The sequence below is a fragment of the Apteryx mantelli genome, chromosome 14 (assembly GCF_036417845.1).
Source record: "Apteryx mantelli isolate bAptMan1 chromosome 14, bAptMan1.hap1, whole genome shotgun sequence".
Taxonomy (NCBI): domain Eukaryota; kingdom Metazoa; phylum Chordata; class Aves; order Apterygiformes; family Apterygidae; genus Apteryx; species Apteryx mantelli.
In genome coordinates, this window is record NC_089991.1 from 8,032,820 (window position 1) to 8,055,553 (window position 22,734).

Consider the following 22,734-nt stretch of genomic DNA (forward strand, 5'->3'; position numbering starts at 1 on the left):
CTCATTTCCTTCTGTAAAGTAGCTTTTTCCTTATGTGTCTGTCTTCAGCAGGTCTTCTGAAAAGGGAGGGCAGGGCTGATGGGCGGCTTGTGCTCCTTGGCCACCAGAAGGACGTGCTGAGGGAGGCTTAGCACAGGCCTGGAGCGGGGCAGCACTCCAGGCACACGCATGCTTTAAAGGCCTTTTAACAGCTCGTGACCTTTACAAAATCAGATGATAGCTGGGGTGGATGGAGTACATATCTCATCCGAGGCTGCAGATCGTGTGATTAGATCTGTGCCCGTCTGCCCGTCCAGTCTGTGGAGACTAAAGCGAGGAGTTTGGCAGGCAAACTTCAAGGTCTGCTCCTCGCTGTTTGCTGAGGTTACTTGGCTTTCCCAGCTGGCACTGGTTCTTGTCGCTGCCACCCAATAGGTGTATTTGAGACAAGATATATGCAGTGCTTTTAGCTTGCTAGGTGGGCTGTGTTGTGGCGGGAAGCAGAGAAACCCCAAATCTAACTTGCTTGGTCTGCAGGTGAATGAGAAACCTCCTCAAGCAATCATCCTCCTGGAAATGCAGTGCTCAGACTAGCTTGGCTGCTGGTTCCCAGTTCAGCTGATCTCAGAGCTGTTTTCTTTAAGCAAAACCTGGTGGCTTTCTCTACCTGTGACTTAGCTGGCAGCTGCTGAGTTTCCTGGGAGCAGTGTTGCTGCAGGATTGCATTCAGCTTTACAAGATTGCCTCTTGGGCTAGGTTACCTGCTCATTTCTGACAAGAAGTGTAGTGGCAGCCCAGACCGGCAAGTGTTCACCCTCTTACACTGGTGTACGATCTCAGGTACCATTCCCAGCAGAGGATATCTTCACAAACTTCCCAGCACTCCTGCAGCTCTGCTTGGTGCCTGCAGCTTATGTTGCCATGGGTTATCGCTATACATGCAAAAGACATTGAAGATACAGAGGAAGCATCAATAGACTGTGTTTCGATTCCAGTGGTATCTTCTAACTCCGACACTGAGCTGTACGCAAGCACAAAGCCTCCTGATTTTCATCCAAGGCGCTGACCTGTGATTCAAATCTACCTGCCTAGAAATCTGAACATTATTTGACCAGGGTCCCTCCACGTTTACCTGGAGGGCCCCTGGTTTGCTACCAGATAGCAGAAGCTGGACAGATTTGTTTCCACTCTCAGCAAAAGTTGAGTTTCACTCCAGTTTTCATATACCTGGCATGAGGAGCAGCCTCTCCTCCATTCTTTGTCCCAGCTTATTTGAGAATGTTGTATCTTCTCCTTCCTCCCACATGCTTGGCTTGCTGGATTTCTGTGTCCCCCCTGGGGCAGCAGCAGCATGTCACCATCATTTTGGCTGCCTTGTACTACTGCAGCTTTGCATCTCCTCTGGGCAAAGACATCCTGGGCAAATTCCACTTGCAGCAGGGCTGCTGAGAGCAGCTGAAGCCTGGGACAGCTTTTAAAAATGATTTTCTTCCTTCCTTTATGTAAACGTGGGCACCCTCTGAGCTCACATCCTCAGCTTGCGTTCCTGTTATTTCTCCCAAACAGCCCTCGGCTAAAGAGAGAGGATTTTGGAGTGTTTCAAAGGCCGTTCAGCTCTGCTGCTCTGGATGTTTTCGTTGCTGGGGTGGAGGACCAAGTGCAGAGGGAGTAACCACGTTCCTCCATCCCGTGTGCCAGAGGAAGCTGCTGTGAGAGGGAGAATGGAGATAGCAGAAGCCACGGCCCTGGGAGGCGGTGGTGGGCTGAGCCCCGGCTGCTGCTGACGCAGCAAAGGGCTGTGATTGATGCGGGCTGCCTGCCGCCGTCCGGGATCTAAGGTGCATGATAATGAGCTGTGGCCCAAGCAGATGAGGAAAGCGTATGCTGCTAATGAGGTCATGCCTGCAGCAGCTTCAGCAGCCCTTCATTATTCTGTGAATACTGAAGTTGTGGTGATGTGTGATTAGGTGGGAGTGGGAATGGTAGTGCGGTAATGGATTGCTTCCAGCACACAACCTGACAGGGACTGCAGGCACTCACCAGCCCCAATAAATCAAGAGAAGGGAGAACTGGGCCAAAATGAGAATCGGGCCTGATGTGATCTGATTGTGTATGCTTCTCTTCCATGTGGTGTGATTGAAAGGTCCTACTTGGGGCCACGGTACTGGCAGATAAAACTAAAAGATTTGAGTTTCGTCCAAAGCAGCAGAAAAGGATGCTAGACAGATGCATGTTTCCAGCACTGTAACAGGGAACAAATCTGTTCCTTTCCCTTGTTCCAATGAATTTGTAGTGCAAACTTCACAGCCAGTGCTTCCAGAGCAAAAGTTTTCCTTGTCATCCTTGCCCTGTGTTTGGGAGGTAATAGGGGGCACAAAAATCTGGGCCAGCTGGCAGGTGATTTAACAGGAAAAGGAGATGCTCAGGTCCCTGCTGCAAGATGGAGTGGCCGCCCTGTGGAGGAAACCGCTCCAGTAGCCTTTGCTGATAAAGTAGAGATCCCTGAGTTGATAGATGTTGGTTTGGATAAGGACGCTTGCTGGCTTGTGGTTTTTGAGCTGTGTCCCTGCTATCCAGACAAATTATAGCTTGTATAATGAATTGTTTGTTTTGCAGTTCTGCTGGAGCCTACGTGCAGATTCACCAGGAGCTCAGACTAGATCTCAGCTCCAAAATACTGGTCTCCCTCACTCTCAGATGAGAACTGTCTTTCCTAGATGACAAGCAGAGATAAATATCTGATGCCACTGTGCAAAAATACGTTATGCTCGAGTGAGAGCTCCTTGCATGGATAGGGTGCTTGATTTTCTATCTAAACAGGGCAGCCTTTTGAGCCCAAAGGGTTCAGCTTAGACAAGTCTCCAGTGGTTAGATATAGGGGCAGCACACGGGACTGTAGTATGGGGACAGGGGATCTGTTCAGTGTTCTGTGGAGTATTTGTGTTAGCCCGCCAGTTCTCCTAAATAAGAGCTCTGTTGTAACCCAGATCTCAGTGTCTTGCTTGCATAAACTTTGCTAAGACTTCTAATATCTCCAAGCTTGATGAATACTTATAAGATCAACTACCTCCCGCTGTCTATTTTGATGACATTTCTGTATTATGGAAGGATTTTTTTTTACAAGGAGCTAGTTTTTTTTCTTCAGGAAATGTTTTCTTGGAATGGTGACTTGAGATCTGTCACGTCTTGCGTGTTTATTGCAAGTCCTGTGTGGTTGGCTTTGCAACAGCTAGAGTTGTGTTCCTCATACTCATGCACCACCGTATCTCTCCTGCTCTGTGACTTCCCTGTGGCAGGGACTGTGGGGCAGCATTTTTGGTGCGTGATATCTCAGACCGCTCTGCTGTGTGTCAGCCAGGCACTTGCTACCTAGCAGGGCACCTTCCTCCTACAAGTCCTGCTAGAAGGTGGACTTTGCCACCCGGCGACGTCAGAGCCACCTCCCTGGAGCACACCCAGCAGGCTGCCTAGCCTAGCAGCCGTGAACAAAGTGGATGTCTGGGAGAGTTTAAAATGGGGCAAGCGTGTAACAGCACTTCTCTAGACACTCTCATAGCCCTTGGGGTTTTTCTGGTTTTATAAGTAATAGCTTTTAATATTTCTTGCCTGAATTATGACCAGTTACCCTTTAAACCCATGAAGGCTTTTAGTGTCCACAGCATCCTGCAGTAAGGAGTTTAACAGTTTGCCCACATATTGTTGAAGAACAGCCTCCTCCTGTCTGTTCTGGACCTGTCTCCCTAGATGCCAGTGCTGCAGCCTTGTGCTCCCCATCTTCGCGCTCCTTCCCATCACTGGATCCACAGAGATGCTGTCTGATGCATGGAACAAGATGCTTGAGAAACCCAACTTTTTTTTCCTAAAAGAAGCGGCATGGAGAATATTAATTGGTCCTAAAAGTTCTCTACTTAGGAGTTTCTTTTCACGTGTACTGTGGATTATTAGGTGCCTGAAGGACATTGAACTGAGCCCACTACACCCCAACTAATACCATCTTGTTGACTCAGTGTTTAAGTGCGACTCCTGTTACGCTGGAAACCTTGCCTTCAGTGTTCCTGACCAGCAACTGGGAAAGTCCTGGGAAGCAGCTGGAGAAACAGTGCTGGGTTTTACCCCCTGGGGGACTTGGGGAGCTTTGTGGGGCTGGTTGGCAGCGCATACTCCCAGCTGTGTAGTGGTGCCCTGTGGTAAATGTGCTGTGACTGCTTGGTTCATCTGTACAGCTTGGCTGTTGCGCAGGTGAGAGCTAAATGAGTTTCCCAGCAGAAGGCAGACTGGCCTTTCCTTTTTCTCTGACTAGAGTGCCTGGTTTCCAGGAGGCTCTGCATGCAGGCCCTTGCTGTGTGTTTTTCCCTGATGGGAATGGAGGAGGGAGCAGATGCTGCTGGGAGTTTACTGCTGTTTCCTGTCTTGTCTGAGCTCTTGTCCCCTCTGAGGTGGTGGGCTGGAGCTGCTGGTGTCCAGACCTGCAGCTCTTTGTATTCCTGCCAAGAACATCCCGTCAGCAAAGTGAAATTGCAGCTCCTTCCTTGCCCCCTCGCCCAGACAGCAGCCGGTGAAAGGAAACAGGGGGATGAGTTACATTAATATGTTTAGCAGCTGGCAAGGGGGAAAACTGCAGTTCTTTCTATCAGAGCCCTCCCATCAGTGAGAGCATGCATTGCCCGCCTGCTTTTCTCCATCGTGCTTATCTGGACTTACTTTTCCTCCCTTTGAACTTGCACCATCAGCAATTATTGCTCCACGGCAGCAGGCCGTTGCAGGTAGATGCAGCTGGGCACCCAGTCTGCATGCACTCAGGGCGAGGGAGTGCATGGATGGACAGAGCACTCAGTGGGGCCAGCTGAAGCAGGACTGAATTTACCAGGGCTTATCGATAAACCCTGATTTAGTTCTGCAATTTGACCTTTGTCTGGAGATGTCTTTGGGACACCCTGTCTGGTGGATTCCTCTGTTGGTCTCTGCACTGGGAACGTCATATTCAGGTGGTCTCTGCACAATTCCCTGGTCTCTGAACTTAGCAGATAGTCTCCAGTTTCTAGGTACAGTGTCCCATTTGTCTCTGATCTTTGTTGCATTTCATTTAATTTAATTTACAGCTCCATAATCAAGGTCCGGAAGTTTAAGGTGCAAAGGGAAAGGGGGACAGGGAGGATAATGCATTGTTAGCAAAAGCAGTTAACTCTTCAGAGGGCCACAGAAGAGGTTATGGGGGATATTAGTGGGACTGGGCAGTGAGCTTGTCACGCACAGTTGTGGGAACAGTGAGGCGGGCACTGTATGTGGGAAGGGTGAGCAGCTCCTTCCTCCAACCTGTCTCTGCAGACCGAGTTGGGGTATTGAGGTAAATCCTGCCTGCTGGGTAGGCATTCGGAATACGGGAGGCCAGGAGAAGGGCAGACGGAGCCCCTCATTGTGGCTTCAGGCCACACCACCAGCCAGCAATGCCAAGTGGTCTTGTCACACTTAGCAGTTTAGTGTTTTTCCCTGTCCCTGGCTCCCGCCTTGCGCAGTCCTGGTGACCTCATTCCCCTGCCTGGGCTGGACAGAGAGCGCTCTTCTGTGGGTTCCTCTGGAGCTGCAACATCAGCTCTGCCTGCACCGAGCAGACTGGGAATGCGTTGCCAGGATGAACGGCTGGTCTCTGAAGGCAGCAGAGTCCCTGCATCACCCCGTTGCTCCAAGGGAGTGAAATGTCTGCAGTAATTATGCTCTAAAGAAGCAGATAAGCTTGAAAGAGAACAAAGTGGAACCCAGCTTTGGCTTGTTTTCTTGCTGAGCATGGAGGGATTTTGCTGCTTGGCCTGAAAACAAATGGAAGGGGAGGGGGGAATTGTTTTGCAAATGGAGTTCATTAGAAAAGGAGGACTCCATCTGCTCTCAGCAGCTCTTGGGCTAGTGCAGCCGCCTTTCCTAGCAGAGGTCAGGCAATTCCCGTCTTGAGGAAGGTTCCCCGTATCACCAGGTGAACTGTGATCTTCCTTGGAAGCTGTACTGCCTACTCTTGTGCTTGTTACTCTTGCTTGAGGTGACAAAGATTGATGTGTATATGTCCTGATACCAGAATATTTCGCCTTGGCTGGATGGTCTGGCTCTATCACACATGTGAGTTTGAGGAGTGAGGAAAACAGTCTCCTCCATAAGCGAATAGGGAGCGGATTATGGTAGCATTTCACGGCCGCAGTGGCAAATTACATAAATGCATTGAGAGGTTTTTTTCAGAAACGTGGTCAGCTGTGGTCAAAGCTGGTGACAGTGTTGGTGCATTTGCTTCAAATTCAGGCTAGTTGGGTGTCTTGGCTTATTGGCAGTATCCTTGATTTTTTAAAGGCTTGTCTTGGCCCATGCTTTTCCTGGGTTTATTGTTTGCTTTTTTAATCTTGACATGCCCCAGATTTCATTGTGCTTAGAGAAGGTTGTGTTTGTGCCCTGGGTTTGGGGCAGTTTAGCAACCAGAGAAGGGAAACAGGACCTGTGGTTGCTAACCCATCTCAACAGCTGTGCTGCCCATACTGTCCTTAGCAAAAGGACTTGTGCTGAAGCTGCCTCATTTTCACCTCATAACCACCAATATCTCCTGCTTCTTCTGTCCTGAAGGTCACCTTTTTCTGCTGCACAACCCTGGTGTACGTCTTCTCTACAACACTCTCCACTGAGTTGTTCTGTTTTGGGGCATAAATGCTTGCCCCTTCCTCAACCACTTCCCATCCCACCCTTGTCCCTGAGGGAGTCCCAGGACACAGAGGAGCTTCACTATTTCCCTCTTCAGCAGTCTTCAAAGTGGTGGCCATTTCTGTGGTGGCTGTGGTCTGTGTTGAGAGTTTTGGGGGTTTGGGCTTCCCTCACTCCTGAATCCTGTGTCAGATCATCCCTATCCACCTGTCTTTTCCAAGTGACCCAGTGTGAGTTGTGGATGTCAGACCAAGCCGCCATGGTGACCAGGCCAAGAACTGAGCCTCAGCCTATGAAAGACGAAGGCGTTAAATTACTGAATGGGAGGGGGGGAGAGATGGACTGTTTGCAAGGCTGGTTATACCCCATGTCATCCCTGGGAAAATTAACTTGTCTAAGGAAGGTCATGTGCTGAGTCGGGGCAAAGCCAAAACTAGGCCCAGTGTGCTTTCATGGGAGCCGCGCTGCAACCACTGCACTGCGCTGATGGGTCATTTCACAAACAACCCAACTTCCCCTCTTCCCTTTGCTGATCTTTTTCTTTCTCTTTTTCAGAGAACCCATTGGAAAGAAGAAGTCTGGTAAGGACTCCTTTTTTCTCCTGTTGTTTCATCAGCTCCTCCTCTTTGGCGCCAGCCCCGGTCAGCTGCTGCTGGAGCTGGGTGCGGGTGCCTGGCCCGGGGAGGACGCTGCCGCGCACCGCCGCTGCGCTCCCTGTTGGGGTGAGGGCCACGTCCCCTGCGGCATCGCGACACGACATCCTGCGGGGCTTGCCCTGGATTCGTTGTGCTCCCTCCTGACGGTGCTGCCTCCTTCCAGCCGGGACTGATGGGAGGGAGCAAGAGTGAGCGAGAGGGCACCTTCCCAGCACCTCCTCTCCGGGTTTCATTGCAGCCTCTTCTGTGTCTCAGCCCCGAGTGCCTCTGCACCTCTGATGGTGTCTGAAGAGGGACTTGCAAAGACAGTGTTTCTCCCCTGCTCGTGGGGAGGGGATATTGCTGAAGAGAGAAGAGGCTGGGGCTTTTTGCCGGCCGGGGGTGAGCTGACCGGCCTTCCTTGCTTCCCGCGGCTCTGCAGCAGCAGGGCATCCTGAGGAGGGAAGGGAAGGGACTGAAGCATGCAGCTCTCCAAGCTGAGCTGGGCTGCACATTTATTTGTTAATCTAATTGTTCCCGCCGTTGCTGGCACCTCTGTGTTTGTTTCCTTCCTCCCCTCATGCTTTTTCTCCCATCATTTTGTTCCTTCATCAGGGTTTATCCAGAGAACGGCTTCTTTCCTTCAGAGAGGTAGTAACAGCAGCTCGCTACCTGGGCCTTGCTCTTGCTTTGCCTTTTGCCTGGGTGACACCTGCTCTTTCTGTGTGGGCGAAATCCCTTGCAAGAAGCTATCACATCCCCTGTAGCTTTCTTTGGTTGCTGGTGGACACGGGGAAGTAGTGCAGAGCTGAGAGAAGGTATGGTGGGCCTTGGGACTGCCGCTTGGCTGAGGGTTGGAAGCCGGCTCCTTGCTCTCTCTTAGTACAGCTCAGCTCAGAGGTTGGGGGCTATTTTACAGGTCCCAGGCAAAGGGCAGGACTTTGTCTTCAGCCAGAAATTGGAGTCTGCAAATTTTCACAATACCCTCAAGTCTGGAGGAAGGTCTGAGCTGTGTGATGAATAGCATGAAGTTGAAAGTGGCCCGATCTTGTGATACTTTCTGCTTCATGATTATACCATGATTACACATTTTGGGTGGAGGGCAGGGTCTGGGGTGCACTACCCCTACTCCTCAAGACAGGGACACATACTTCTGTGCAAGATCCCTTAGTTGGTGAGGTTTAAGGGTTATCTGAGCTTCCCAGAAACATGAGAGTGAGAGGAGAAGAACCTTCAATCTATGCATTAGGGAGGGCATCTTTCAGCTACTGGATTTGCAGAAGGTGTAAAATAGAGTGAGGGCCTTTGGAAAGGAAGGTCTGAAGTTTGGCTGGAGATTCTGTTGAAATAGGTTGCAGAAAGGTTTTTGGCATGAAAGTTGGCACTACCATGAACTGCATAAGAAAATTACTTGTAGATGACTGGATTCCTCTTGTAGAGAGAAAAGGTACAGAGGAGATTCAAAGACTTAATTCCACTTTTCTTTCTTTTCTGTTGGATCTGAAGGGCATCTCTCCCTCAGGAACTCATGGTGTCCCAGCCTCTTAATTGAGATTAGTTCTGGGATGAGTATGAAAAGCTCAGATATTTTCTAGTGGAACAGTGGCTCCTGGTTTTGCTCTGTTCTCATGGGCAGGTAATAACTGAATGATCTCCTGATTGACTAGCAGGCATTTAGCAGTATGGTTAAGACCCTCGGACAACACTTTCTGCCCAAACTGTGACTGCTACAAGATATGTCTGTCAAAACCAGATCTTGTGGTGGTAGTTTTATAGCTCTTAGGAGCCATTTTTAGGCACAGACTATGGTTTTTGTACTAGCTTTCTTTTACTGAAATGGTGGGACTTCAACTAGCTTTCTCAGATGAGATGTTTTAAAGGTTTTGCTTCAAGTTGAGCTACTTCTTTAAGTGCAAACGTGCTTGGAAGCAGAGAAGTGTGTGTGGGGACAAAAGCAGGCTGTGGTTTTTTTTTTCTTCTCTCTTTTGATAAAATGGAGGTTAAAAGAAGTTGTGATCTCCTTTGTCTTGAAAACTTCTCTTCTGTGATGGCTCAGTGCGAACATTTGGTGAGTGAGGGAAGGGTACTGTATTTCCTTATGAGAGCAGAATATTGTTAGATCACTTTGAACCCAGTTCACTTACATTAGGCAAGAGAAAGGAAGAGCTTTCTAGGGTTGAGGAGAAGAGAAAGAAAGTTTTTGCTGCGTAACTGAGTTCTTCGAGGGAAGAATTCAACTTAAGAACCCTGGCTGTTAGAGAAACAGGAGCTTTTGTGCTTTTTGTGTATGCAGCTTCATTCTGCCCTCCCACCTCCCGTAGACCCCCTTAGCCAAGCAGGTTTATGGGCAGCTTCACTCTGCCTTTTGCCCCCCCCCCCCCAAATTCTACTAGCACAACAGGTTTGTAAGTGACGCAATTAAGTTGCTGAGGTCAGAGAGAAAGTGCTCTTTGGGAAGCTGTTTGCTTGGCGCCATTGAGAGGGAGGGAACATGGAGAGTTTCTTGGGCAACTTCCAAGCCAGAGCCTAGCTCTGGCAGGACAGGATGCAATGTTTCGCCTGTGGCACCATAATCCCCCTTTTTGGATCCTAGCTTATGTGCAGTAGCCATCAGGGAAAGATATTTCTGTGCAGTAACATTACAAACAGCTGATGCTTTGTGCCAGATGTGTTCGGAGACTCCTCTCACTGTCTTGCATTCTCTGGCAGCAGAAACAGACTTTGATTCTGCTACCATCACTTTGAATCCTCTTCTACCTTGAAGAAGTCCCTGATTATTCATCGGTTCCTCAAGCCAGGCCTGCTTTGAGGTAGGAAATATGCAGCAAGGCACAAAAGAGGCTCTTTTAATGTGGGATCTCCCTGAGGAGGGGGCATCCAATAGCTGCTAGCAAACAATAATAACTAGATTTGTTTCCCAGTTGCTTATTTCTCCCAGCCTTGCCAGAAAGGGGGTGAGCTGTTCTTTAGAATAGCACTGGAAAGAACAAACGCTCCCGAGCTCTTGGCAGGAGCAAGCACAGTTTAGAAATGGGCTGTGAGCAAACATGGGGATGTTAAGTGCTAAGTGGGTTAAAGTGCTGCCTGTCCTGAGCCCTCCTTGGTGACCAGGAGGATTCAAGTGACGTTTGTTGTTGTGAGGAGGGCCAAAGTCAGGGACATGCCCAGTGTGAGTCAGTGAGCACTGGAAATAAAATCTGCTTCCTCTGCTCGGCTTTCTAACCAACGTTTGTAATCCTGCAAAGTCTATGAGCCTGTGGCATGGGCCCAAGCCCTCCTGTGCTTGGCTCCGTACAACCTGCAGCTTGCAGGGAGGGTGGATTATGGGACTTTGGGACTCTGAAGTCTAACTTGGCCACTGATTTAGGTACATCTAAAAGTAATCATCGTATCAGGCCTCAAGACTGTTTTGAGTGTTTCCATTTACTCTTCCTTTTGCTGTTCAACAGAAAGCACTTGTCGACAGATGGAGATTCACAGAGTTCATTGCAGCGCTGACGTAGTGCAGAAGAACCCAGAACTATCTTGACGGTTTATATTTGGGTGGAGCTACTCAAGAGAGGCTGGTAGAGGGGCTCCAACATCCCCTTGCCAGGTTTATTTTAGGTGGTTCCTTGTGTGGCTGCACCCCTTTTGCTGTTCTGTATAACGTGTCCACAGTGGCACAGAGACCCCAAAACACAGTACTCAGCCTAATAAGAGACAAGCAAGGCAAAAAAATATCCTAAGATAGCTGTAGGAGGACCTTTTAAAAACTCCACTGATGAATGATATTTCCATATGATTTCTTCCCCAGCTCTGACAAGATCCCTGCAGAGATGAGAGGGATTGCAAAGAGTACAGCCCAGCATCTCTGCCCATTTCATGTGAGAGCAGAGAGAAACTCAGTTCTGCTGTACTGATCTTCACAAACTCCTTAGGCCTGGGAGAAGGGGGACTCTCCTGAGAGCATTGGGTTTAACTAGCACAGGCCAGAAGACTTGGAGAAACAGCAAAATAGCGTTTGTCCAAAGCATCACATTTTTGGAAGGTGCGGTAGGCATGGGCTGTAGTGTACAGGAAGGGTAGGCCTCAAAAGCAAATGTGTCTGTTCCCTCTTTTATTTCAGTTCTGCCCTTTTTGTTTCCCTCTGGAGGCACCAGTGTCCGAACACCATAAGAGTCCTCATTTTTGGCAGTGATACTACAAAGTCACAAATGGGAAAGACTGGAAATCTTGCAAGCAACCCTGTATCTGTAAGATTTTCTACCTCTTCTCATACATCTCATGGGTTGGATGAATGGCCAAGTTCTTGGTCAAACAAAATCTGCAATGATTTACGGGCTGACCTGTCACTGCTACAGCAGGCAGTGGCCCTGTAGCTTTTTCTATGGCCTGTCTTCAGAGGAAACTTATTCCTCTGAGCAGTCCTTGGATTAGCGTCTGGGTTTGTATCTGAGCTGCCGCAGCTTGGATGTGCGCTGCCTGGAGACAGTGTCTGGCCAGGCAGTAGAGCTAGGTGCGCCTCCGCCTCGACTCACTCTTTGCTTCGGTGACAAGCGTCAGCTCTGCGAGTCCATTCCAGGGACTTCAGTGGTCATTTGACTCAGTGAGCATCCCCTCTTTAGGCCATGTGTTTGTATCAGTCTCACAAATGTGTGGGACGTTGTTCAGGATACACAGTCCTTGTGTTCCTGGCTACACCTGTTCTGCAAAACGCGCTCTCTCTTGTGGGCTATGTACTGTCCCTGACACTTCCACTCCTCCCCAGCCACAGCGCTTCAGGTACGCTCATCTTAGATGGTAAAGTTTACGCCACTGCTATTTTTAAGAGACCGAGTCTGCCCATGAATAGGATGTTTTATTGTTAACTCGACCTTGTATTTTTGTGGTTGAGGATGATTATGCCAGATGAAGGCACTCCTGAAATTAACTCCTACTTCTTCCTCCAAGCTCAGTTTACTACTTCTCTTGCTGGTTTAAAAGGTATGTTGGAAGGTCCAGAATTGCATGCTAAAACTACAAATAACCTCAGAGCAATGGGCATAATTATAGCTAGGGAGAACTATAGCTAGAGAAGGGAACGTAATTCTCTCTTCCTGTCACTGTTATTCTTCTCTCAGTGGCTGGGTAGATGCTCTGATCACTTTAAAGCACCAGCCTTTAATTGGGCTAGTAGAACAGATAGTGCCCAAATTCTTAGCATCCTCCATTCGCATTAGAGGGCTATTTTTAATTCTGTCTTGTGTCCCACCTCTGGGTTTTGGTATGGAGAAAGCTTTCATTACTGGTAACAGAACCTCTGCACTTGGCCAACTCACCTGCATCTCTGCAGAGAACTGTTTATAGCAGAATAACATGGACAGTTTGCCTCTTGTTCCTTTAAATAGGACTATCCTGAAAATACATCGTTCATTTAAACCTTTGTTGTGGCCTTTCTTTCTCAGAACCAGTTTGAAATGTGGTGACCTTGGGCACAGGAGCATGTCTCTGCAGGGGAGCAGAGCATCCTAGCACTGCTGAAGACCTGTTAGATCTTGTCCATCTCTACTAACCCCTCGTTCTGGTCATTGCAGGATTGTTCCCTGCAATAGGTTCCCCCACAGGAAAGATCTTTTGTCAAGTTGGGACCACTCGTGTGATGGGGCAGCCGTTGTGTCCTCTTGCAGCATAGCAGCACTTGTCTGTAGGAACTCTTTCCTGATACATAGCCTGAATTTGTCTTTGCTGCATTTTGGCCTTATGTGCCCAAATTTGACCTCCATTCCCTGTGTCATTTCTTTCTCATGCCTTTCTGAGATCAGGAGGTAATTGCCCTATGTATCAGCTGTACTATAGCAGCTAAAGGCCTGGGGCAGATGTGATTTCTGTCTCTGATCCAAAACTTCAGGATACATGCTTGGAGTACATGCACAGATAATTTGACCTACCACCAATGATCAGGCCTGTGATTCTTTTGTGTCACTTGTGCTGTAATAATTAACACTACCCTATTTCCAAAGCACTTGGCAAATTTTAGTTAATTCTCACGACTCCTGGGAGAACTGGGTAATATAATAGTATCTTCATCCGACAAGTTTTGAAGCTGCAAGGCAAAGTGTTGGGTCACAGACTAAAGCCAAGGCTCAGGGTGAACAAGGAGAAATGTTCGGGAATTTCTGGTGTCTTTTTACTCTTCAGAAGCTTTTGCAGGCAGATGGGGCAAGCACTGCTTGTGCTCCAAGCTGACCAGACTCCTTGTGGCTGTTTTAGCATAAGTCTGCTCAGTGGGGCTGAAGAGTCCGGACTAAGAGCTGCTCAGCGCTGAGCACATGTGGCGTTTGCTCACATGGGCCTGCAAAGCACTGTGATGCTGCAATGTCCCTGCATATAACATTATGGCAAACCTCTGAGGGTAGCTATGGTCAAAGTATAGGGACAAACTTAGCTAGAGATGGATTTGACTTGAAGACTCTGTTCCAGTACTACCATAGTAAGAAATGCCAAGCAAAGGGGATAGATCTGTATCCAGAGCACTCTTGTAAATGAAAATGTGCTTGAAAAAATAAATCGGCATCGCCCTGCTGTGCCCTGCCTCTGTCTGTTATGTCCCTGGCAGAAGATGGGTTCTGGCATCCACTCGGTGGTAGGTCCCCTTGCCTTAGCCTGTAGTGCCACCTTGAGCCCTGCCGGGCGCTGCACCGGGAGTGCCGATGTGCTGGCTTTTCGCTGATTCAGGAGCTGTCAGACTCCTTTTTGCCTTAGTGATCATTTTGCTCCCTGTCTATCCTGTCTGTTTGCCCCTTCTCCCCTCCCTGATTTTTTTTTCTCAGTTGGTTACTTTTCTGATGTCAAATTGGGAACCTCTGTGGGAGGAGCAGCAGAAAGAGCTGAGCACAGTTAGTGGACCAAACAACTGGGAGAGCAAAATGTATGGGCAAGTCGTGAGAAGGTGGCTGAAATATGTAAGAACAGTGATGACGGGGGCTGCTGCTTTGTCCTGCAAATGCCTGTCCACCTGTGGTGCCCAAACTCTTCAGCCATGACTGGTGAAACCTATTGCAGATCACGTGTATTGAGCTGAGGCTTAAGCCGCTCAGTGCGGTGGGGCAGCTCTTCGGCTGATGTCAATCCACACGAGACTGCCCCGAGCCTCCGGCAGCAGAGACCAGGCTGCTGTTTGCATCTGTGGTGGTGGTGGGAATGCTTGGACTGCTCTGTGAGCAGAAGGTGGGTAGCAAGTTGAAGGCCTCACCTGGCTGTACTGATCTCACCTGGCTGCTTGTCTGGTCTTTCTCCTCCTCACTCTGCCCAAGTCTCTGGCTCACATATCTCACGCTGGGTCCCCAGGGTGTCCTGGAGCTGCTTGCAGGTCAGCAGGTGCTAGGAAACAGTGGCCTGTGCTCTCGTGAGCTGGTGCTGACCCCGGCGCGCGGGTTGGTTCTTGTTCCCCCTGTGCAGGAGCTGATTCTGCGTCGGTCGATCCCTTGGTGCTGGAGCAGTATGTCGTGGTGGCAGACTACCAGAAGCAGGAGAGCTCCGAGATCAGCTTGTGCGTGGGCCAGGTGGTGGATATCATTGAGAAGAACGAATCAGGTACAGAGACTCTGGCTTGGCAAAGGGCTTTGAATGTACTCTGTGTCGCAGAGCAGGGACAGGAATAGCAATCCTGTGCTGTCAGCATTGAATTAATAAGAACTTAAGCAAAACAGCCTCCAGGCGCCTCGGTGGGATGTCCTTGGACGGTCATCTTAGGCAGGCCATGGAGGAAGCAGCTTTAACCTGCAGGCTTTCTGTCTGAATTGGACAAGATTTAGGGACTGTCTGTCTCTAAAGGAAGGCTGTGATTATCCAGTGTGCTGAGCACCAGGTGCCGTCCGCCTTTTGGAGTTTCACTTCATGCTGCTTCTTACTGAGAAACTTGGCCGGTGGGTCCTGAGGACAAAAGGCATTCCCACAATTGACAGGCTTGTTTTGTTAACAGAGGGGGATGCTCGCCTTGGTTGCACAGCAGCTCCATGAAAGCGACCATTGTGCATTTGTAATTCCTGCCTCCTCCGAAGGACAACGTTGTGAAGCGCTTGGCTGTGGGGCGGAGGGAGTCGACCGAGCTACTGGCATGCTTAAAACTTAGGCTCCATCTTAACCGCTGTGAAGGGATCACATCCCATCATGGGTCCAACTTTTGGAGTTTGTTGAAAAGGGGAATTTATTCACTGAATTTAATAGGAGTTGCTCAGTGGATTTAAAGGTAAATCACAAAAATAGATTTTAACATACTGGAAACCCAGGCCCAAGAGGATTAATTGAACCAGCAGCTCTACATTTGAGGATGAGAAAATAAAAGCAACCCTGAAGCAAGTGAAACCTATTAGCAGAGCCAATTCAAAAGGTATGGCAAATAATTTATTTATCACTTATCAGTCCTGATTTTCACTTCCATGCCAGTAGCTGCGGATTCCCTCCTCGACAATCTAGCTGCCTTTCTAAATGATTCGCTGTTGAGATTCTGGGAATAATGCTTGGTCTTTAATTTTTTTTCCCCTAAAAACACAAATAGCTTGTGCATTTAATAACTGAGGAGAGTGCATTTATTTTGATTGGACACTCAGGGTGGCCCAAAATTGCTAGTGGCCTCTATGGAGCTGGCTAGGTTTCCACTGAGAGCATTCGTGTTTGAATCTTGCATTTGCTCTCAGCTTTTAAAATTTGCTGTTTCCACAAATGTAAAGAAGGCAGGAGCACAGCAGGAATAAGTTATCGATTTGCAAACAGTTTATGCATCTCTGCTAATTAGACTGGGCTTGGTGACCCGTACTGAGGGAAAATGAACCGTGAAAGAAAAGAAAAGGAAAGCAAATGAGGTGGCTGGAGTCTTTCAGTTCTCAGGGTACCTTGTGTTTTTAGTGATGGTTAGGAGGGAACTGTACCTGTGGGTCTCATTCAGATGCAATTCTCTGCTGCTGCTCTCTGTGCTCCCTGTTGGATAGCGCTTGGCTCTGTTGCTGTGGGGTCACCCCAGCCTCCTGTGTCGGCAGCAAGGAAGGGGCAAAGCTGAGCGGACTCATGGTTTGTAGAGAGGGAGGCAGTTCTTGGCTGGTGGCATTTGGCTGCTTGAGCAGTGTGGGTGCCCTCGGCTAAGACGCCTGCTGTTTTGTTCTCAGGCTGGTGGTTTGTGAGCACATCGGAAGAGCAAGGCTGGGTGCCAGCGACCTGTCTGGAAGCTCAGGATGGCGTCCAGGATGAATTCTCTATGCAGCCTGATGAAGGTAAGAGGCAGCTGGAGAAAATTGCTTCAGCCTCTTTATGCTGAACTGCACTGAGCCTCTTGCAGGACTGCTTCGTCCTTTCTAACCTAACAGGGACAGAGCTCTGGGAAGGACAAACCCACAGGTGCTGTGAGCTCAGGTTGTTTAGTAACATATGCCCGTAATGGTCCTGCCTTCCCAGTGCTCTGCTCAAGTCTTGTATCATGAGTGGGGCAGCTGGATGCTGACGGATTTAACTGCTGGCCTTTCTCTGCTCCCCACAGAGGGGCTGAATGTGCCACCTCCAAGGAACACCCGGTCCTGCTATCGCAATGTTTCCTTTAGGTCCCAGGGAGCAGATTTACCTGCACTGGAGGAAGAGGTCCTAGGACAATTCACATGTCTTCTAATCCAAGGCAGGAACAAAGAGCATGTATAGACTCATATGATGAGAATAACAAGATTGCAACCTTTGCTTGAAGTAAATCTGAAACACCCCCTGAGAACACATCCTTCCCCTTGACCGCCATATGCTCAAAGCAGTGCTATAGCTGGCTCAACCCCTGGGCCTGGGGAGATGGAGGTGGGAGGGAGGGATTCAGCCTGGGGAGGGCCCCTCACCTGGAGTCCAGGTGAGTACTCTCTCTGTGCCCCTCTCTGGTGTCAGCCCTGTTGTCTCTCAGGTCTGAAGTGCTGCCTCCTTATATCCTCTTTTGTCCTTCTCCTGCTTCCCCAACACGCTCTTCCCAGTCCCATGGAGATACTGGTCTCTGCCCAGGCACGTTGGCCGCCGTCGGACTCTTGGGGACTTGTACACCAGTGGATGGGGTCAAGGTGCACTTTGTGGAGACTTGTTCAGCTGCCCTTGTTCTGTGCTTGCAGCCTTGTTGTCTGCATGTCTGTTTGCTTTGCATGTAATGGACTCTGCTTGTGTCACTCGTGCCATACATGCTCCTCTGCTTTCCATCAGACCCACTCATGTCCATCTCTCTTTCCTCTACTGGCAGTTTCTTCTAACTCTTTGAGACCTGTCTGTTCTGGGTATAGAGGCTGGAGTTTCTGCTTTCCCCCGGCACATGCGTACAGACTACTTGCAACTGCTGCCTTAGTTCCTATAAGAATAACTTCTGCTCTGAGCCATGGACCTGTCTATTGGTGTTTCAGCTGGTGTCAGGAGGAGAAGGGTCGGCTTGGTTTTGCTTGATGTGAGTGGGGAATCCATTGCAATATGAGATACTAGGTCCCTTGAGGGTTCTTCTCTTCCAAGAAGATGAAGCCAGGAAAATTATGAGGTGGGGATATATGAATCCCCAGAGGTGTGAGGTTTGGAGTTAGATTCTTCCCAAAATGGCATTTACCCTGTTGTGGCACTGCTTATGCATAGGTGGTTTCTTTCTTGGCTTTTTTTCCAGAGAGGATAGGGCAAGGCAGGGGAGAGGGAGGGATGGATGAACCTGTTTGTCTGACACCTTGTTCACAGAACTGTTAGGAAGTTTCCCCTTCCTCTTGAAGGGTAAAGTGTCCGTGTCCCTGCTTACCATGGCTCTGTCCAGTGGACAGGACATCAGACTCTTCAGGCCAACCACTTGGCTTTGAGCAATCTCCTGGGGGACCCCTCTATTGAATGGGGACATTCATGTGGACCTGCCTTTGTAGAACAGTTGGAGACCTGTGCATGAGAGCACATCTGTATGTGTGGGGCTACTTCCTGATGTTTATGTGATTTTCTTTCCTGTATAGCATACAGTTCTGCTTTAAAGGTTCCAAAAAAGAAATTCAAACTTAAATGGATGCAAGGAAGGGCTTTGATGAAGAACAGGTGAAAGGAGAGCCTCTTATATGTAAGAAGAGAAAGGGGCTTGCTGTGGATAGCCCAGGTTGAGGAGGGTCATGGTTGCTTTCTCTCCAAACACTGGGGCTAAAAGGAGGGAAGATAAGAACCATATATGTTAAATGACAAAGGGCCAGGCATCCATTTAGGATGAAGTTTCTAGCCCTCAGAGTAGCACATGTTCTAGAACAGTGGCTATATAGGAGAATGAAGGCAAAAAACAACTGGAAGGTGAAACTTGACTGAGGTGTGAATGGGGTTAGGGAAGCTGGCAGTGGCCAAGGTGGGTCCTGAGCAAGGGCTGCTTCCCATTCTGAGTCCTTGTGAACTGTGAGGAGCACAGACCCCGGTGTGAGAGTTTGGGCCACAAATTGGATGGATGTGAGAGGTGGAGGAGATGAGAGGAAAAGAAGGGGGTACCCAGGTGCAATCCTCAGGCTGGCTGTGGTGGGGAAAGTCTCAAGAGAGAAGCTTTTGAAAGGAGCCCTGACTTGTTTGTGCAGTACAGGGCTGTAGGAGTGGATTCAAGGCTGTGAATGACTCTGTGCATTTGGGGGCTTTAGACATGAGAGCGGACACAGCCCTGAGGGAGAGGAGGGAACTTCTTTAGACAGTTTTTCTTTCGTCCAGACTAGTTCACCAAAGCTTACATTTCAAAATGCAATTGGGTTTGTTTTGAAATACATTTCACTGGCATTTCTCTTCAAATGGTCATGTATCTCTGTGTGTTTGCACCCGTATCACAACAAGAATTATTGTCTATATAAAGCACTTAACCATTGTTTGGCTGAGTCCAGGTTTCCATAAAACAATATATCCATGAAACTACACTTTCTTTCCAACAGAGGAGAAGTACACAGTTATTTACCCATATATCGCAAGAGACCAGGACGAAATGAACCTGGACAAAGGGGCTGTGGTGGTGGTGATCCAGAAGAACCTGGAGGGCTGGTGGAAAATCAGGTACCATCCCTACCCCTTGCTCTTTCTAGGACTGCAGCTGGGACTGTACAAAGCAGGGACCCAGCGTGTGTGGAAGGTATGGTCTAAACCAAAGTCTAGGATATAGGGGAGGGCAGAGACCAGAATTCAGTTCTCTCCATCGCTGCATGCTAGCTCAAGTTCAGGGCTTCAGCCAAGCTTAGATGTGTTAAAACATCTTTAAACCCTCCTTCATTCCTGTGCTGGGGAGGTGTCACTGTGTCACAGCATCACGTGCCCCAGCAGTGTAAAGGGAACCAATGTGGGAACGTTCATGTTACGTCATGTGTTGCTGTTGGGTAAACTAGTGAGTGTCCCTGAGGCAGGCTGGATCCGCTGGCTGTGCTATAGGAAGCTTCTGTGGAGAAGGGCCATCATCTGGGCCAGGTCTGCTGTATGCAGTGTGTGCTGAGCCAAAGATGCCTGATCATCTCAAGCCGATGCTTGTTTTCTCCTGGAAGCTCATTTTGTCTTGTCTGTGGTCTAGCAAATGGACTGAACTGAGCAGGGTGGAAGGATGTGCCACAATTTTCTTAACCTTACACTGAACCTGAGCTATTGGCAGCAGCAAGGCCCCAGAAGAATGTCCACTGACTTTCTAAACTGAGGAGAGCTGCCATGAGAGCTCTAAAGGCAATTACAAGCTCAGCAGCTGGTGCCATCTGAGCGTAATGGCTCCAGCCCGGCCAGCAGGGAGAGTTTTCCTGATGCTGGCGCGAGACCCTCCAGCATGGCAGGCAGACTCCATGGATGTGGTTTTTCAATCACATCGCAGGGCTGGTTATTCTCCTGAACTCGGTGCAGATTTAGAGCAGGGAAGGGATCCAGGCTGACAGGCTATGCAGACTGAATGCTTGTGTTTTATCCAAAGAACAGGTATGTAAAGCCTAGCAGCAACCCTCTAGTTTTCCCCTCCGCTTACTCTGCCAGTGTGTTTCATTCCTGAATCTGTGCCATTGCTGAGGTGAAAAGGAAACCAGGCCTCATGGCTTTCCCGGCCCCAGGCCTGCTGGCTGCAGCTGGCTTGCATGGGAGCATGAGTCATTGCTGGAGCTTTGCAGATGCCCACATGACGGAAACAGGGCCTGAACCTGAGCAAGCTCATTTCGCCCAGATCACGTGGTAACTGGCCTTTGGTCAGTGCTTGTTCTGCACTCTGGCTCCGGGAAGGTCCTTTAGCCCCACCCCACTGGAGCACAGTGGATCATCCCTCTGGAAGGGGCTAGTGACCCCTGAGTCCTGATGCAAGGGTGGACGGATGGCAGTGCTGAGGGTGCAGCACAGTGATGCTCCTGTTGTTATTGTCACAGGTACCAGGGCCAAGAAGGCTGGGCCCCAGCCTCCTATCTCAAAAAGGGGAATGGAGAGATGTTTTCACAGAAGCTGGGGTCAGGCTCCTCCACTCATTCGTGTGCCTTGGATCTGGATGGCATCTCCCGGCAGCAGAACGCAGCGAGCCGAGAGAAGGACGGGCTTGCCAGCCAGAGAGATGGGAGATTTGACAGCCGTCCGCTGCCTAATGCTGACATTCGACGCAGTAAGTGGCCAGTCGGGAAGACGTCGGTGGTGGCTGGGGTTTCAGTGCAGGCCTTCTTGTGGGCTTTTGGGTGACATAACCAGGTGTGAGGGAGCCAAAAGGCCTGCAGGCACTGTGAGCTTTGCAGCAAGGTTTGGAAGTGGCATTGCCTAGGCAAACAGGGCAAGTGAGCAGTGCTGCCAGGGATCTGCTGGGATCACTGGATGTAATGGACACTGCCCCCCTCCCAGGCTGCAGATTTGACTCCAGACACTCTTCTCTCAGGAGCTGAGGCATTTTAAGATGACAGGTAGAGTCAGAGCTTCTAGGTCAGGCCTGCAGTGAAAAGGCAAATTCACTTGGTCACCTCAGCCTCATTTCCCAGTGGTACCTCCTGGTTCAAAACTACCTCCTGTTCCAGTGAGATGCTCTCAAAACCTGAGTGATCCATGTCGCTTTAGGTACTAGGCAGACAGGGCCCTCATTTGGCTGGCTTCCCAGGCTTTGTCCATGCTGCTCTGGGAAGGGGAAGGGCAGGAGGCAGCCTTTAGAGCGTGGACATGGAGACTGTCATACTTTCCTCTTCCACATGTCTTTGGGGAATGTGCATGGGACCCACAGCCAGAACCTCAACAGCATCTGAAATTCTTCCTCCACAGAGTCACCGAAGATGAGGCAGAGACCCCCTCCTCGCAGAGATCTTACCATAGTAAGTATATCCCGAGCCCTCCTGGAGGCTTGGAGACCCAGAGAGGGGTGGTATTGTGTATGATTGCCCCGTTCTTGATCTTCTCAAAGCATCTGCTTACAGTCACTTGGAGACAGAAGACTGAGCTAGAGAGACCCCTGGTCTGAACTAGTGTTGTTCTTATATCCTATTTGCCAGCAGAAGTAGGAGAAGAGCAGTGGCAGAGGGAGATGGAGAAAAGCACTGAAAAGGAGCTCTGGTCTCTGGCTGTTCTCAGCCTGGGCTCTTCACCTGTACCATAGGTTCTGCACTTGGCTGGGGTTAGAGCAGGCACGTGACCTTCCTGCTGTCATAAGACTCCTCTGTTTGCAATTGGTCTTTAGGTGAACCTTTGGTCAGTTTGTCCTGCAAGGCTAACTTGCCAGTGCAAGGTTGCAAGCCAGCTCCCTCCTTCTGGGGAGAGTAACTTTGCTGTTAGTGATACATCTGACAATCTGGACAGTTTCCTTTTCAGCTTGGAAATGATTTGGCGGTTTGTGTTTGTGAGAATACTGCATGGGCTAAGCTGACCACCCAGGCCTGCCTGTGCTAGCATGCTTCTCCACAGGCTGTTAATCTGTGTGAACATTATGTTGCACCTTCTGTAGAAACATGTTGATGGGTTTTGGTTTTCATTGTCACAGCCACGTGGTTTGAACCTGCCTAAACCTCCTGTCCCTCCTCAAGTGGAAGAGGAATATTACACCATAGCTGACTTCCAGACCACCATCCCGGATGGCATCAGCTTCCAGGCAGGAATGAAAGTAGAGGTGAGAATATCATCTTCCCTTCTCACATCTCCTTCACAGGAGAGCAGCACTCCTGACTCTCTTTGGCCCTGGGATCCTGTTTTGGGCAGGGAGGAACCGACCACTGTATTCTGGGTGGAAACTGAGCACGGTGGTGGATGTTATTGCATCTGTGGACTGTCAGCATCCCAGGGCTCACCCAGAGCAGAAGAGAAACTCTTATGAGCTCATGAGGCATTGGAGTCCCTGGTGCTCCTGGCAGCCTCTTGTCCCCCAAGTGTGACTGAGCTAATGGAAATTAAAACCACATCACAAATGGGAGTAGAGGTGGTATTTTTTTCTTATTTAGGCCTGTTCTAAACTTAAAAACCCTCACAGAATTGCTTAACTAGCGTACAGTTTTGCTGACAAAATCCCAGTTATAGATCTAATTATGCT

At 49.3% G+C, this 22,734-nt stretch overlaps 1 protein-coding gene across 1 annotated transcript in view; it reads left to right on the forward strand.

Moving 5' to 3' along the window:
- The window catches only part of SH3PXD2B (SH3 and PX domains 2B), an 89,155-nt gene that overhangs the window by 60,648 nt on the left and 5,773 nt on the right, over positions 1-22,734 (forward strand). The window contains exons 6-12 of the mRNA XM_067304818.1: positions 7,207-7,232; positions 14,706-14,840; positions 16,409-16,513; positions 19,169-19,286; positions 20,615-20,841; positions 21,480-21,529; positions 22,192-22,317. Of these exons, the coding sequence (XP_067160919.1) occupies positions 7,207-7,232; positions 14,706-14,840; positions 16,409-16,513; positions 19,169-19,286; positions 20,615-20,841; positions 21,480-21,529; positions 22,192-22,317 (787 nt within the window). The remainder of the gene's footprint in view (positions 1-7,206; positions 7,233-14,705; positions 14,841-16,408; positions 16,514-19,168; positions 19,287-20,614; positions 20,842-21,479; positions 21,530-22,191; positions 22,318-22,734) is intronic.